General features: G+C 41.0%; 1 protein-coding gene across 8 annotated transcripts in view; it reads left to right on the top strand.

Annotated features, from left to right (window-relative positions):
- kiaa0825 (KIAA0825 ortholog) overlaps positions 1-17,882 on the top strand; it is a 125,981-nt gene that overhangs the window by 38,827 nt on the left and 69,272 nt on the right. For all 8 annotated transcript variants that reach the window (XM_026188788.1, XM_026188789.1, XM_026188791.1 and 5 more), the window contains 10 exons: positions 1,944-2,094; positions 3,940-4,130; positions 5,279-5,485; positions 5,692-5,802; positions 7,519-7,658; positions 10,237-10,416; positions 13,068-13,298; positions 13,373-13,677; positions 13,825-13,931; positions 16,101-16,245. In XM_026188788.1, the coding sequence (XP_026044573.1) occupies positions 1,944-2,094; positions 3,940-4,130; positions 5,279-5,485; positions 5,692-5,802; positions 7,519-7,658; positions 10,237-10,416; positions 13,068-13,298; positions 13,373-13,677; positions 13,825-13,931; positions 16,101-16,245 (1,768 nt within the window). The remainder of the gene's footprint in view (positions 1-1,943; positions 2,095-3,939; positions 4,131-5,278; positions 5,486-5,691; positions 5,803-7,518; positions 7,659-10,236; positions 10,417-13,067; positions 13,299-13,372; positions 13,678-13,824; positions 13,932-16,100; positions 16,246-17,882) is intronic.

Genomic DNA, 17,882 nt, shown 5'->3' with positions numbered 1-17,882 from the left:
GATTTAATGGTACATGGCCCTGTCCATTGGCCTCTCAATGCGGTGAAGTCGTCCTGTACCATTAGCAGGAAAAACAGCCCCAAATAGTAATGTTTCCACGTCTCTCCTTAACTGTGGGGATGGTGTTCTTTGGGTCATGCTCAGCATTTCTTTTCTTCCAAACATGGCAGGTTGAGTTGATGCAAAAGAGCTTCAATTTGGTTTTTCTCCCAAGCCTTCTCTAAATCAGTTTATAACTTTTATGTAATGCATTTTTTTCTGGATTTTTGGTTGATATTCTTGTCTTTCTCCATTAAAATGAAACTAGCGTAACAATTACACACTGTTCATTCCTTTGTAATCGAGCAAAGTTACAAATTCAGCAGGGGATTAAATAATAATTTCCCTCAGTGTATAGCACAATAATTACACTAATATAATGTAGTAATTTAGAGTACACTTGGCTCTAAATTTCATAACTTATCATCCATAGCTCAGGTGGAGACAGCGTTTAACAAAGAAAAGTGGCAGAGACCATGTTTATTTCAATAACAATGTCTAAAGCAAAGCTGAATGGTGATAAAGTATCTATTCTGTAACTGCTAGATTCTAATATCTGGTTGCTATGCTAATAAGACAATCCTGACCCCTGGCCATGCGCAATCTGCCCCGCTCTGCTAGCTAAATAAACCAATATTAAAACAAAGTAAACAAAGAAATAATCTGCATTTAGCTCTTTAGCATTGTATTTGATGACTATCTGCTCCACTTACCACTGCCTTGTTTTTTCTTTTCTTTCTCCTTTTTCTTCTTTCTGTTTTCCACTCTTAGAAGTATAAAATCATATCATTGATCGTAATAGCTCTTCTTCATTTTCCTTGTGATTACATTTGTTCAAGCAGAATCGTGCATGCCACTTGCAACAGGAGTGGAGTTAGGTGGGGCTCCCTTTAGAGAGGTCAGGTTTCTCCTATACTGCCATTCCCAACTTTGCACATTGCTATCGTTGTAGTTAACTGTCTGTCAGCCCTGAGGGGCCCCCCACCGGTCTGGGGCCTGCCTTACCTAGCAGTTGCCTGTCTTGCCTAGTTGCAAGCAGCATCTCTTAAAGTATCAGCAGTAACCATTAGCAGCTGACAGGCAGCTTTGCAGATCTATATTACAAGGATTTGCACCAGAAACATAAATCACATAGCACTACTTGCTCCAGCTACCTTATGTAAAATACATTTTCATTTTTTTTTTACCCTAATTTGAAATAAAAGATAAATATTTAGTATGTTAATCAACTGAAGCAGTGGATGAAGAAGATTTCTTCCAAATTTAGAAACTAGGAAATTTAAAATGATTCTTGAAAGTCAAAGAAATTCTAGATGAACAGGGGGTTACCAGAGATAACGACAGAGGGTAACAACACCCACAGTATCTGCACCTGCTAAGTTTTTCCATCCATTTTCTTCAACATTTTCATGCCCCTTATCACCCCCTTAAACTGCTCTCCACAGATCTCCTTTAAAAACATCCTTGGTGCTGTTTGTGCTCCTGTTTTCCCACCCTTGGCCCTTTACCCCTGCACTCCACCTGCACTTGCATGGTACCCCATTTGGTCATAAACCGCCTTCCTCTCTTTACACCATTAACTCCCCCCTGGTTTTAAGTCCCCTCTCTGGAAAGTATAAAGGCAGGTGGATTTAAAGGGTATGAAATGTCACACTGAACTTTTATAATAAATCATCTATTCTTTCATCTAATCATTTCACCCGTGCCATTGATAGCTCCCAGTACATAAAAGACAGCTCTTAATTATCCATATGCATTACAGGATTCTGCACTGTTGAACTTGTTTACCCTAGTAAACCTGTTTTGTTTTTTGTTTTTTTGTTTTTTTCATTTAATATGCTGTGTGTATTATATTATGTGTTTTCTAACATTACCTTTAAAGATGTTTCTTCATCTGTGCCTAGAACCCTGACCCCACTACCTGTGCAGAAATACAAAGATACAGTCGAGGCCATGAGAGAGCAGTTGACCAGCTACTGTATCCAGGCTTGTTATACATGCATTCTTCAGGATGCAGAGAGCCACCACTGGGCTGACCCTAAACCTTTCTATGAGGTAAAATCGCTATATGATTAAAAACAAACAACTAAACAAAACAAATGTGTTGTGACACACTTCTGTGAGTTTTATTTAAGTGTAAAACAGCTCTAGTGTTGTTGTGTGTTGATTTGATTTCTTTTATTGCAAAAATTTCAATGCCAGTGTCTTAGGAGGCTTGTTGGATAGATTTTGAGAAACTCTAGGAATTACACCCTAGAGCTTTCTTGTTTCTTCTTTTCATTCCCACAATACACCTTTACCTCCCACTCTCCCACTTCTAACTCAGTCTTCTACTCTGAGCTCCCTGAGAACATCTGTGGCTTCCATGCTGCCCTGGGGGCTCCAGGGATTCAGTTGTCTGAAGTCTGCAGTCTACACTGGGACTGTCTGGAAACAGCAGAGGGCCCCTGGAACTCCCCTACCTTTATGCCCTTAAACAAATCTAAACCTCCCCTCTCTCTTTTTGCTTTTGACTTTTTTTCCCTTTGTTCCTCCCTCCCTCCCTGGGTCACTGGTGTCAGACAGGCCTGCTGTGTGCAGGTGTGTGCTTTTGTTCAGCCATCACTTTGTGCATCCGTACCAGTAAATATATGTGTAGGTGTACAGCAGCATCTCAGGATGTAAGTGTCATTTGGTATGTCTATGTATGTACCTATATTTTTGATGTTTTATATTTTTGATTTGGATCCAGCTCCTGTCTGTGTAACCTTGAGTGAGTCTATAGGCAGAAGATGGCAACTCCGTTCAGGACATAAAGCTTGGACTTATTTCCTGTTTGTGACCAATACATACAGGGGAAAAGAAGGAAGAAGAAGGGAAGTAAACAAGAGATTGGGTGAAGTGGGAGAAAATGGATTGAAGAGTTTGGTAGTGTTAATGTGTATGCGTTGTGCAAAATGACCTTATAATAGGATAAATTTGAAGATTTAGGACGTGTATAGCAAAGTTAAAATGGTTAATGAAAACTAAACCAAAAATTTAGAAAAAAATTAAAACTAATTGGAATTATTTAATAAACCTCGAAAACCAATTAAAATAAGATAAAAATGTATAGAAGCTTCAAGTATTTGTAAGTTTGGTTAAAAAAAAACAAAACATTTTTATTACATCTATTAAGACTCTGGATGTCTACAACACCGTGAGCCAGCTGCTTTCAAAAAGTTATCTGTTTTTATTGAAGTTTTTTTTCTTTCACAAATCTTGCCTTTGATATCTGTCTGGCCTCTATACAATAAAAAAGATAAAAAAAATAATTAAAAACACTAAAGCGAAAAATTGAAAATAATTAAAACTAAACTGAAACTAAACTGATTTTTTTAAGTCAAAATGAGACAAAAAGCAAAACTAGTTAGAAATGACATACAACTATAGTAACTCTGGTGTACAGGTGAAGGAAAGAATGCATCCTCCTATATATTTTACAAGAGAGCTGCAAGATGCCAGGATAGTAATTCTTTTTAATCTGTCCTGTTTTTCCCCCTCTTCTCACTTTCTTGTGAAACATTCTTGATTTTTGCTCTTCCTTCTTTCACTCTTTTTATGTGTGAGAGTGGATGTGGAAGTGTGTGCTGGTTGTGATGTGTTTGCCAGTCCAGGACTTTAAAGCAGTCTAAAATCCCAGTGGGAAAAGAAACCCAGGTGCAGAGTGCAGGTGGCATGGCCACTGAGACATCCTGGTGTTGACAGACCTGCCTGCGTCTCTGCCTCTCTCTTTCTTCTCCTTCAGGGTTTCTCTCTCACTCTCTCTTTTTTCCCTTTTTTAACTCCTCTCTCTGTTTTTACTTCACTGTCAGTTTCCATATGATAACATGTCTTCATCTACAATCCCCCCTCCCTCAAATCTATCACTTTCTTCCACAGGGCGAGAGGTGTTCCTTCTCAGTGCAGATGTGGTTCTACTTCCTGTGCGGGCTTCGCAGCGACCTGTGGGCGGTCCTTCCAGCGGAGCTGGCCAGGGATGTCCTTGGCCAGGTTCTAACAGACACTTTACAACTGCTAGTGCGAAGATATGCCAGAGCGCGGGCTTCATATAAGAGGCACCTGCAAATCAGGTATTTTATCATGCATATTACTGATAATATATACATATAAATATAACAATGGACTCTAAAACAGTAATACACCAAGCAAAGACCTACACTCCATTTTGTTTTGTTTTTTAACATTTAAATAAATATGTCGCAATCGTTTTCATTTGTCTAATTGTGGATGGACTAACTGCTGAGAAATGCTGTGATGGAAGTTAGTCAAAGTTGATAAACAACTGACTTTTAATAAGTTGAGCACGTCAAAAAAATTGCAAGACGCTTATACAGTCGGAATTTTGTGCATGTCTATCCTTTAATGCAAATGTAAAAGGCAGAATCTGAGTTTGAGGAGTGGAGGCACCATCCACACATTCTAGCCCCATGCAGCACACACAGACTTTTTCCATCACGGGAACTTTTATCCAAAGGCTAGGAGCTATCGGAGGAACTCAGTTTGCTTCCACTCCAGAGTCTCTGCTCTGGGAGTCTGAAACTTTGACAGTAAGGCTTTTCTTTGGCCATCATTTCAAGAAACCTTTAGTATTTGTTTGTTCAATACATCAGTTGGAGTTACAGGATAAACCATGCTTCAAAAATGCCACATAAAGTGAACTCTGTATTAACAAAGATTGAGTGCAATATACATGAGATGTCAACGGGAAACCTGGTTTATGATTCTGGGAGATTTGTGTGTTTCTGGAAGGACAGTTATAAAGTGTGAGCATAGGCTAAACAGATGCCTTTCCAAAGCTTTTCCAGGTCTCCCTCTTGCTATAGTGTTCACATGGGTACTCCTATGCTCCATCATCTCTATTTTATCAGTCCTTTCCCTTTTGTTGTGAGAATTTAGATCAAAGGGAAGCAAAAAAGAGGTGATGATAGATGATGAGCAGCATTCCATAACCATTTAAGAAAGCAGATTTACTGGCATATAAGTAAAAGCAGTGGGTTGATGTAACATAGCACTAAGTTTTAGGGTGATCGCAAATCTTGCGAAATCCAAAGCCGGGACGCTTCAGATCTCAACGGTAAAATCAGAAGAAGTTCCTATTATCTAGCTGGCTGTGAAATGAGACTCGCAGTAGATAATCTTTAGGTGTTCTCAGCTTTTCAATCACATCCATTTTGTTTTTCTCTTTAAATTCACTCTTTCTGTTTCCCTCGTCCTGGAGATGTGACATTACAGCAATGTTGCTGTATGTGGAGCACCTTATGTGGAGTCTGTGTGAAGGTCCTGAGGCCTTGGTGTGCTACAACCCTTCTTCAGTGATTACCATAATAGCAGGTGGTTCAGACTGGCCATACCAAATCCACAACCTGTGTGACCAGCTCCTGACAGTCCTCGTCATTGTCACAGCACCTCTATCTTTGCTACATAGGTTGGTACAGTATGGTCATTTTTGTTATTTAATTTAAAATTTGGTAAGATGATAAAAAGATACTGCAATGTTTTCATACTTTCCATCTTACACTGTTTGAACAGAGTGAGTCAGATGGCTGTCACCACTGATTCTGGAAACATTTGTGTGGTGTGGTGTTTATTTTATTTTTTTTGTAAATGTAAACATGCTGCCATATGCAACAGGACATTTATGATAGATGCTGCGAAGGAGACCTCACCAGACCCACCGACCATTCCTGTCATACGCTGGCTAAATGCTATTAACCCCGAGGTCTTCACAGAGCAAGCTATAAGGTATACAAAATAGACCCATCTAACCATCTATCACCCATCATACAGCAGGCACACGGACAATATACATGTTCACTCTCAAATGCACATACACACTCTGGTATGCCAAGCAATCACAATCCCTTCCATCCTCCTCGTGTGTAGAGAAACATATGTGATTGTGTTTGGAGTTACAGCTGCATACTGTATGTGTGGATATATAACGTGCCACTCAAGTGTCAAGCTGCAGTTGTTGTGGTAATATAACACAGATGCAAGGTAAGAAAGAAAAACCAAATGAATGAACTACCGTTGACGCTGACAGTGAGTTTGTTGATGCTCATGGTTGCTAAGAGCTTTACACATGATGCATTGATAGCATACACACCTGAATGTGCACAATTATATACATGTGTGTACATTTGTGTCCAGTTACTGTTGTGACCTCCACTGTGCAGTCAATCATGCTTTCCCCTCACCCTTGTCTCCACCTTACTCCCCTCTCATCTGCTTCACAGCCAGAGGTGATGTCATTGTGCGCTGACGGAGCACAAATCAAACTAACCCCTGCTCCCCTGCTCCTAAGTATCAGAGAACTGAAATTAGTTTATTTTTATGACCTCTTTATTTCTTTGCTCCCACCTCCTGCCTTCATTCGAAGGCGCCAGCAGCCTGCCAGTGGCTCGTGGCCAGAACCACAGGTCCTCAACCTTTCTGGCCAAATCTCTCCCCAGTCCATTAAAATAAAGCCCATTGTTATGGTTATTCAATAAAGCAATGATAAAATCACAAAAGATCTCAATAAATCATCCAGCTGTACAGGCTAAAAAATATTTTCTGTATGTGCACATTTATACCCTGCGCTATTTATCTTGCCTGTGTGTGTGTGTGTGTGTGTGTGTGTGTGTGTGTGTGTGTGTGTGTGTGTATACACATCTATATCTGTGTGTCTTGGTTTAGTAAGATGACCCGGTGCTGTAGCTGGATAGATTCATCAGAGCAGTTAAAAGAGGATTTCTCCTGGATTTGCGGTCTCAGTGACATCATAAATTGTGCTGTCAGACCGAGGCATAGTTTTCCTCAGTCAAGCAGCAGGGTGCACCCTGCTCTAGCCGTTTGGCTCAAATAGAATGGTTAATTTCTGGGCAGACACCCCCTGTGCTGCCTCCCGCCTCCTTGCTCTTCAGACAAACTCTGTCCATTCCTTCCATTAGATTTTATTGAGATGTATAAAGTAACATGGAGGCACACACATGTCAGCATGCTCCCACACTCGCACACATACATAACGACAAGCATAGGCTCTGAAGAGTGCACACGCACACACGCATTCACACACACCAAGGATACGGCTCATTACCCACAGCTGGCTGCAGCCTCTTGGTTATACAAAAGATGAAGGGGTGGGTACTGCTGTATATTCATGTATTTGGCTGTCTCCCAAATGTTAATTTGCTTTTAGCTGGCCAAGATTAGAGCTAATTCCTTCCCGGTGCACACTATAAGTAAGCGAGAATGAAGGCATTTGGAGACTTGGCTTGTATATGGAGTGAGTGACACTGAAGGAAGTTACCAGTGTTACCAAATATTCCCTCCAAAGCGTCATCAAAGACTTCTTTATCTTTCACTTGTGAAGCTTTTTCCTTCTTTGTTGTCTCTCACTAAGCAGACTTCTACCTCACCTGACACTGCAGAACTGTCAACTTTGTTTTCCTTCCTTCTCTCCTCCATCTCTCCCAGAGATGGCCTTATGGGCCAGGCATCTTTGGCATGTCAACTGAGGCTACTGACATCTGACCCCGGATGCAATCCCAAGTTGCTCCTTCAAATGCTGCTTTACAGAGACTGTCACCTGCCCAGAATACTCCTGGAAAATTCTTGTAAGTCTGTCGTTTTTGCATGCATACGTGGATTGTTACATGTTACTGGATAAGGGCTATAGTGTGTGTGTGTCGTGGACATACCTGGCTGTCTGTCTTTTCGGGGACAATTAAAGCCACGTTCTTTCATTCTTTAAAATTACATTTTTTTAATAACTCTCTGATCCCAAAGAGAACATGACAGGGAAGTGTTTACCTCTGTTTTAATTGCAGCGCTCTAATATCTATCTAAGCTCTATCCATTTTATGAAGTTATAATCAGCATCTTTGCCTTCATCATCATTTTCACCTTGGTCATCATCATCACTAAATCAATAGAGTGCAGTAATAAACACTCAACAGGCACAGGCGAAACACACGGCCTGACCTTTAAAGATTTTCCCTTCCTTCCTTTCTCCACAGTCTTCTCAACAGTCTAACCTTTAAAGACTGTTGTGCACTCGCACATTAATTCACATTATAGCGACCTCATTAATAACAACTCTCACTGTCTTGTTCTCTTGCTCGGTCTGAGTCTGACTCAGAGGCTCCGCAATGCTTCTTTCTGCATGCTGCCGTAAATCAACGCTAGGAGCGCTGACTCTCATGTGTTATCACGGTGACGTGGTAATTAACCAGGAAGCAGACAGACAGAAGGAACAGCCTGACTGAATGCCTACACTACTGTGTTGCCTCTGCACTTCCACATACATGTACATATTAGCGTGTGTTTTGAAGCACTGTTGATGAAAAAATTCTAGTGTGACTAATAGATGGTTTGGTGAATCCACGCTGTTTCAGTTAGACTTTATTATAGCTAATTCAAGGCTCTTTTTTTGTTGATGGTTCATTTTCTAACTCTTTGTACCTGCCTTATCAAAGCACACTAACTTATGAGAAAACTGGCCAGCCAACTAACAGACCTTCGCACTGTGTAATAATTTCAAAACATACCTTCTCTACATCTACAGTATCACTTTTCACATTTGTACAGCTTACCCTAAATTAGAGGTGTACAGATGCACACACACACGCTCACAAACACACACGCACACACACATGGCCTTTTTATTATCTTCAGCGTGTCTGCTTCCAATTACAGAGGTCTACAGAGAGGGCCCTTGTGACTGGTTGACTGGCTGTCCGGAAGATAAACAGGTGTATGCATTGGCTTCGTATCAAGGTTGGATAAGCTTAGAGACAGAGAGGAAGGGGGGAAAAAGCATTTGAGAAATCAGCATAGAAACAAAAACACATTGGAATTATTGTGTGCTGCAGGAGTAGTGGAAACTCCACAGAGATGTGCCAGCACACTGACATGTTTTTCTGAAGTCATCTGCTGCTCCATAATGGGATCATTATTATAAGGCACCTAGTTAACCTGCCATGTTATCCAGCACCCCAAGTGGAAATTAATGTTAGTCACCCCTGTTTCCTGGACCACTGCAGCCACAGCAGTGAGATCCAGAACACTCTCTCCTCAAGGACCAATTACTAGACAGGCAGTGAATAAGATGATGGTGTAATCCACACAATGCCACCTAATGGACTGATTGGAGGTCAGGCTGTTTGACCACTTTGGAGTCTACGTGTTAGATTTGTTATTGTGAATGAAAATAGCCATGAGGGATGCAAAGGGAGTCTTGGCTAGAGGGACAGAAGAAATCAGCTTCCATGAACAGTTTGAGCACTTCCTACCTGCATGTTATTAAGGTGGCTAATGTTACTGTCACTGGGATGCTGCAGCTAATTTAGCCCTGCCATTTTAAAATAGTTCAGCATTAGTCAGAAGGAAGCCATGCTGCCCTTCATCACAGCGCCCCCTCATTGACTGCTGCGTTACATACTCTCTCCTATTCAAATGGCTGTCATCTCCCACACAGCTGACTGACAGACTGCTGGATGTCTGCCACCTCTGGAGCAATGGGCTTTTCCTCAGCAACCCCTGTCAACTTAACACACACACACACTTACGTGTAAGCACATAGAACACATATATAGACATCCATATGGGTTACACACACACACACACACACACATATACACACCTCGATCCTCAGCCCTATTCTCAGACAGCAACCCCCACAAGGACACCCTGTCAAAACCCCTTCCTTTTCACTTCCTGTCTCCGTGTACTGTGGATACCACAGCCAGGGGCTTTGAAATCTGTTTCTTTTTCTGTTTTTTTATTGTCTCTTTTCCTCCATCTAACACAGATGTGGATTTTTCTTCCCCTTCTACTCCACAGTGCCTTTTGTTCACCCGTTCTGTTAACATGTGTCAGGTTGGGAAGCCTTGACATTTTCCAATGTGCTTTTGTTCATGGAAATCAAAATGCTGCTTCACAGAATTGGGTTTTGTATCTTTCTAAACCTACATCCATAAGAGTGATATTTTCTGGACTATAGTTTGTAAAAAAAAAAAAAACGCTGTACACTCGCCTACACACCCTTGGATGTATGTGTGTGCACGAGTGTTAATCTTTTGTGCATCCAGTTTTTTGTGCCAAGTGGTCCAGAATATCAAGATTTCATTAATCTGCACATTAATTTGTACTGTTCACAGATGTGTGTCACCAAAATGACGCTTAATTTTTCAGATTTTTGCCAGGAGAACAGCTCAGAAATGTCTACAGAGAGCTGCAAGGCGGGAGATGATTTCATGATGTCATTGTTCAACCTTTTCTCTTGCCTGAATAATGTTCCTAAGGCCTTGACTCAGGCCCTTCAACCATACCTGGAACGTGCACACATATGGGAACATCTCTACACTCTGGCAGGTAAAGTAACAACCTTGCTGCTGTGTCCTAATATTTAGCAATTGCTGCCACAATTTGGCATTGCACTGATTTCGGAATGAGCAGTTGTACAATCTCTAGTTTGTGTGCTCTAGTACTGTAACCCTGGATTCCTTTTACTTTGGAAATCAGGTGTCAGAGCTGGGAGTGACTTCATTCCAGAGTTGTGTTCTAGTAGTAGCAGTTGGAAAAGAACAAAAATGGCTGCAGATGTTCATATGTAGAACCTGGTCAGTGCTCTATGTACGGCCTATTTAGTCAGTCACAAATACACAAAAGTGGTAGCACAGAGTACATGCTTTACAGTTTTACAACTTTAGATGCACTACTGTTTTAAAGTTGGGGTTTGTAGGGCTTCTCTGACTTTCTGAGTGGGAAATCTGATTTGAGGGGGCGCTACAGTTGAAAATTTCAACTAGGAACTCCTAGGATTTTCTACTTCCTACTTCAGAAGTGTGTCAAACACACTGTGCCTAAAGTATGTGTTAAAATACAGCACTTTAAATCAGGTTAGTTTTAAAATGAACAGTTCGTGATAAACTGGAGAACATGACAAATAATCATTACATGAATTTCCGAGTAGTGAATTGAAGTAAATAAATTAAAATTGCATATATTTCATATTGTGTTGGCTGCCCTCCTCCTGGTCTCTTCTGGTGTCTGGCAGTGGCTCTTTTGGGTCCTGTTTGTTGTAGGGTACTGACACTGGATCACGGTTTGTTCCAGCAGGTCCTCCAGATGTTCAATCGTTTTGGGATCTGGAGAGTTTAAAGGCCGAACGAACACCTTGGGCTGTTATTGTTCCTTACGCCTCCGTAAACAGTTTGTGCCGTTTGGCAGGGTGCCTTTGTCCTGCTGCCGTGGGGTTGTGTGCTTGGCCTGGAGCAACATTTTAGGCAGGTGCTACAGGTCAAAGTGAGAGCTACAAAACCTGATGTCTCTCAGAATATTGCATTGTAATGCGATTCAATGTTATTCAGTGCACCTTGCCAGATTTTATGTTGAGTCTAATTGGTGAATTTTTAAATACTATGGTAAATCTTCCCTCAAAGAATATCTCAATTTTATTTTCTCTAAAGGCCAGTGTTGACACTGCATGAACATGAGCTAAAGCACAAGTATACTTTTACACAGACTATAGTTATTCCCCAACTCTCTCTGCCTCTTTCTAGTGCAAGTTTTAATACAGAGCTTAATCTGAGCTCCTGTGGAGTGTGAAGCTCTTTTTAGTGGTGATTCTTATATCCTGGGTAAGTGGTAATTATTGTAGCATAAATTAGGGTGATTGGAGAAGAGTATTTAGATGGATACTGAGCAAGGGAGGGGTCGACAGAGTGAATGAAGGGGAAGAGAGCTAGAGTGTGCCGCAGAAAAATTCTCAATGTCATCCAATCAACATTTATCCTCACAGGGTAATTAGTTTAATTATTGGACCGTTCCAAATCTTTGTATTATAATTTTGGTTACAGGATACCCCCAGTGCCCCCATTTCTATTTAAACTGTACTCTGAGTTAACTCATAGATTACATTGAGAGCTTCACTATTTCTCCGCTTTCATTGACGTTTCATCACACTGTACCAGGTTGCTTGAGATCAATACACAAGTCAATACAGTTGCAGGTGGTATAGAGTCTGAGAATCAAGTGACTTTGAAAAATAGGTCTAGGTCTCACCTGCAACAGAGCGCTTGTCCTTCGAAAAGCTATATCATTTTCTGTTCCGTTCTCCTCTTTTTCTGCGGCTAAGGTTACTTATTTTGTTAGGCGTCCTTTGAGATTTCAGTGCACTTTTAGTGCCGCTTCAGTACTGTTTCTCCCGATTGTAGCCTTTGGTTTTACAGCCGGGGCTGTAGGAAGTTTATGAGTGCCATACAACTTCATACTGTAGTTAGTCTGCCAACAATATGAGCGAGATATAAAAGGGCAAACCGATGACAAACGGTAAACCTGGAGAACGTAGCAAGATTCGTGCTATCAGGCCACCTGGATTTGATCGAGAGCATCTGATTTTAGTTTGAACTTGAGTACTCACATTTGGTGCAGATATTTTAAGAGAATACCATAACACTATATGGATTCATATAAATTATTTATGGCTCTGTTTTTTGTCATTCTTTGAAAAGTAGAGTTATTTCTTGACTTTTGATTTGTTGCTTTAAAAATAAACCCCAAAGCACAATAACTATAACATGAAATGTCAACTGATCTAATGTGTAAGCATCCACTCTCCATTTTTTTATCAGTATACAGAAACATGTTCATATTCCTAGTGCAGGGATAATTAGAACAGTATAAGGAGGTTTTCTCTAAAGAAACTTATCATTCGTATCATTTTGAAAGGTTTTGACAACATATCCGCCTTTTTCTGACATAGCTAAAAAATTCAGATTAAACACAAAGTATTGATTTCAAATTTAACATTTTTAGTGCAAAGTATGTGAATTCAGTAACCTAACAAACCTAACAGTTTGTTGCTGTAACACTAACCTTGTACTTTATCTCATGCAGTTTACCAATATTTTTTTCCCCAAGTCTTAAAACTAAATAATAATTACGGTCTGGAGTCATTCATCTGATCTTCTTTAGCTGACCCTTGTTTTAAAAAATCTGCTTCCTTTGTTTATTATTGTCAGACACCACACGGACAGTACCTATAGTTGTCAGCTGTGTCCGGGACATAGTCACAAAATCCACCAATAGCCTTCTGCAACACCTCGTCTCCATGGTTTTGGGTTGGCAGGCCACAGAGGAGCCTGGTGCAGCCTTGTTCAAGCGTACTGTGCCAGAGAATGTCCTGGCTAAGATACCCAAGGACTGGAACTACACACCATTGGATGTAAAGGGAAAGGACACTGTTGCTAAAAGTATGCACAGACTGAGTTTTGCACATTCAAGATAAAATTCAAGGAATTTTACTAACATTTCTTTCTTCTTCTAGCTATCATATCCTTAGCAATTCAAGCATTGTCCTTCATTTTCACCAACCTGCCAATGGCTGTAGCATCCTTGCCACTCCCGATCCGCTTTCTATTCCAAGTGGCAGAGAAGCACCTTTCCCAGCATGCCCGGCAGCTGCGGTTAGTGGGCCTGTTGATCTGGGCCTTGCTGGGCTGCCTGATCCAGGGCCTAGAAGACCCAGACACACTAGAACAGATCAGTGGTCTGGCTCTGGACCGCTCAGCAAAAGACCGCCTGTCCCTGCTGGCAGAGTGCGTACAGGCGGCCATAGGCATTCAGCAAAAGGTAATGGCTGAAATTGATGTGGTAGCCACAACAGGTAGAGGGTTTAGTTAGAAATTACAAATAGTAGTGGGTTGTACCAGACCTATAATTTCTGTATATGATGACTGGCTTAATGTCTGTCATATTTTTATTCATTTGCCTTGTTAGGGTGTTCCCAAACCTTCAGTGCACAAAGTTATACAGGCCTTGGAGGAAAAACGACCAAAGTGGACACAACTGCAGCTGCAGAAGGCCCGCAAACTCTGCTCAGACAGGTAGGAGGATATGGAAAGAGGTCAACATTAGAATGGTGCCAACAGTAGCTTAAGTGCTATTTTTTTCTTAGTCCATCTTCCCTCTCATTTAGTATAGGCTACTGATGTCAGCCTCAAAATCTTTTCATAAAATTTATTTCCCCGAATGTAATTTTGTGATCGTCAAAAATAAGGGCTGACTGTCTGCTGAAGGAGGAGGTTCAAATGCATCAAACTGACTGATGGTATGTTTCGCTACTTGCCATAAGAATTACCTAGAAAAATACTAAACAAATGCAACTTAGACATGCATTTCTAATTGAGCATTCAAATTTTGATGTATCATGTAACCAAGATAATTTTTTACTGACAATCTGTATGAGTAAAATCAATGAATCTCAGATTTGTTTGTTGTGCTAAATGATGCACATGCTTGACTGAATGAACTGCAGTGTGGACTGATGGGAAAACAGCTTTCGTTTTTGGCTGATCTGTGACCTTTGGCGTTGCATTTTGCTGCTTGTTCCCAGAAATGTTGTCTTCTGGTCGCTCACTTAATCATAGCAAACTCCGGACACATTCATCCTCATATAAAGTTGATTCAGTAGCGTAACCATTAAAAAAAAAAAATGAAATAAATAAGGACACTGAATAGATTATGACCAGTTCTAGGAAATGCTGTCTGTTACAGTGACAGGAAGAGGGGGTAAGTGCAGAGAAAAAAAGGCAAGAGACGAGGCGGCTGAGGGGTGGTGAGGGGGTGGAAAAGTGAAAGAAGAGTGATTATGTATCACCTGTCGGAGGCATTCAGTGGGATCATTACTATTCATTAAACTAACCTTCACAGGGAAGTGACGCCTGGCTTGTAAACAATCAGAATACAGTGTCAGAGAGAGAGCGAGGAAGAGAGAGAGGAAGGTTGTAATAACTCCAAAAACAACTGGCACTTCTCTTACTGGCATCCCGTGCGCACACACATTCAGAGTAAACGCCTTCACAAAAAACATTTGGCCCTACACGATCCCTCTTCAGTTCCTTCATCTTTACCTTCCTCTTTTCCTTTCCTAACTGTAAACCACTACCACCACCCCCTCCCCAACAGCACCCACCTTGTCTTTGCAAAGTAATTTGTAGAGGGGAAGATTATTGTTCTCCATCATGGTGACCCTGGCTGGGCTGACGGGATGCATACACAGATGAAGATGAATGCAGTTATTCCTTGGCGGAGGTCTGCCTCTTTCAGGGCACATTGGCCCTAATGACATGATTGATAGGCTGTCCCAAATCCAGAGGGGCCCTCATTAATCACCCTGCTGACTGAATCCAATCATCTGCTTCACCTGCACAGTGATGGACAGGAAAGGATACAGCGCAGGTGCTGACACGGATGCACAGCCACCATCACCGACAACACCACCGCCAGGGCGCCGGGCAAAAGAATGAGGCGATGTATATGGACGAGACGGGACTCCTCTTCTTTTGCAACTCTCAATGTCAAACAGCCAATGGCTGGCTGACAGGCGACACCGTTTCTGCCACTTTATAATTACAAACGTGAGGAGAGAGAGAACAATGACAGGGAGTGTATGTGAAAGAGAAGATTTGATGGACGGTAGTGTGATACCCATCCATACAGGAAGGGCAGGAAAACGGTGCCGGCATTCACCTGGGTTGGGAAAATACAAGCCTACGGACCTTGACATACAATTACATACAAGCTTCATACACACACGCACTCCAGTCCAGTGCAACGGCATCCTTTGGTTAAAATGTCTCATGTATCTCATGAATTATAATGAAAATAGTGAAAATAATTTTGGTATTTCTTGGTCATTTTCACCACAGAAGATTTGACTGGTCTGATTGGTTTTCAGATACTAGAGCAAAATGTAATTTTTTTTCTTTGCCAAGACTTACATTTTGAAGTTCTTTTGCCTTGTGAAGTAACTGAATAAAAAAAACAAACTTTAATTTTAATACAGTTAATTTTCCAGTCATAGCAATTTCTAAATTGTAGCCCAAATTCCTCTCCAAACTCGAAGATACTTCCTTAGCCAGAGGTGGTATTCAAATATAAGCCGACACCCTGCCTCCTTCTGCTCCTCTCATCTTCTATGTTCTTCACTCTGGGTTTTTTCTTTGTGTTGTCTTTACTAAGTTCTCCTCTTCCCATCTCTGTTTCACTCACAGTGTATTTGAACAAGGAAGCGAGAGAGGAGTTGCTGCAGCTGAACTGACTGAGCAGAAAATAGGCCTGATGCTGCTGGAGGTCTGCCACAAAGCAGGTGGCAGCAGCTACCTGAGGCAGATCTATCACATCATCCAAGGCAATGAGGTAGGGAAGTACTTGCTCTCCCCAGCAATTAGGTGGCTGCTGGCCTGAGGCCGCAGGCTGTTCAGGAGGGGGAGACAGAGGGAAGAGGGCTGCTGCTTGTGTGCAGTCTGCTTGTTCTGATCGTCTTTTGTTCAAGTGACCTCAAGGGTGCAAACCTACAGTGATTTCCAGTGTAATACACTCACCTCACATAGAGCAGAGGAAGCCTCGTGGAGTTACTAGACTCTGTGGAAAGCTTTTTGGAAGAGATTTCAATGAGGAAGAACATCCCTTTAAAACTCAAGTGGAAGTTATTTTATGAAATTTACTTCAAAAACCATTCTTCTAAAAGTCCCCAAATTGATTAGATTTTATTAGCCTATTGTAGCTAAAGTTTTCTGATGTCTAAAGAAGATCTTTGGTGGTTGTTGAAAAGCTAAAAATCATATTAAGTTGTTTTAACTGGTCTAGTAACACTTTTTTGGAATGTTGCCGTTTCCTGTCCAATGAAAATCAAGTTGAAAAAGCAAAACATTAAAGGTACAGTAAATATTTTTTTGAGATGACTTAATAGAAAAAGAGAATACTGTACTCATAAATAGTTAGTGTTAGTCCAACAAATTGATGCATTCTCACACACTTACGCCATGTTGCCATGCCATCTTGAAAACTTGGACGTCCTTCCACCTAATTGTGTTTTATGGATGCTGCTAACTGAAGTTGGGGCTCTATAATGCACAACAGCAGTTGTTGATGTTTACACATCAACAACTGCTGGTTATGAGTTAACATTATGCCAGCTTGGCTCAAGTGTCCTGAAATGTACATACAGTTTGATTGGATTCTCACATTATATGTGAATTTTGTGTCTGATTCCATTCATTTTTAAATGAATACTGGACAGTATTCAAAAGTTTGCAATGGTTATTAACAAGCCTATCACAAGACACAAATGCTATTTTTGTGGGTTTTTTCCATCTTTTTTTTTTCTTTCGGTCTCTGAAGTCGCTTGTGTATTTCTGTAATGAGCACACCATCCCAGAGAGTTCGTAGTGCTGCTGGGAAGACTGTTAACCCTATCCATTCTTCTGAATGCAAACATGTTAGTTTTTCTAGCATGAAACAAGGACATGACATACTACAACTAAATCTTAAAAACTTTATTCTTCATGCTAAATGAAAAGGATATTAATTTCTTTAGTTTTAATTTATTTTTAATGCAACACTTCTTTGACATTTAGTCTTAAGACTAATATAATTAATATAACTACCTAAATGAGCCTGGTTATTTATTTTTTACATTTAGATAATTTAGATAAATTGCATTACCAGATCTCTTTACCTTTCTCTGTCTAGTTGGAGTTCATAATCTGTATCTAATAGGATCCAGCATGGACATGTAGAGTATGTGTTTTTGATGTTTTTGAAGTGTTAACACATATAACTCTGCTCGGCAATTTGAGAGAATGTGAATGGGAACCGCAAGAATCAAGAGTTGTCCTTCTGGCAGCTCCAGCGTCTCTACCCAGCCAAGGTCGAGGCAAGAACATGCAGGTCAGGGACAGACTGGGTTGGTGGTGAGGTGAGGGAAGAGGAGGTCCAGAGGCCATGTCAAGCTGACGGATGGGAATATACCGAATTCACACCAGGATGCCTAT

Source organism: Astatotilapia calliptera, chromosome 12 (assembly GCF_900246225.1).
Source record: "Astatotilapia calliptera chromosome 12, fAstCal1.2, whole genome shotgun sequence".
NCBI lineage: Eukaryota > Metazoa > Chordata > Actinopteri > Cichliformes > Cichlidae > Astatotilapia > Astatotilapia calliptera.
Note: the sequence above shows the minus strand (reverse complement) of the source record. Positions and strands in the feature narration are given on the sequence as shown.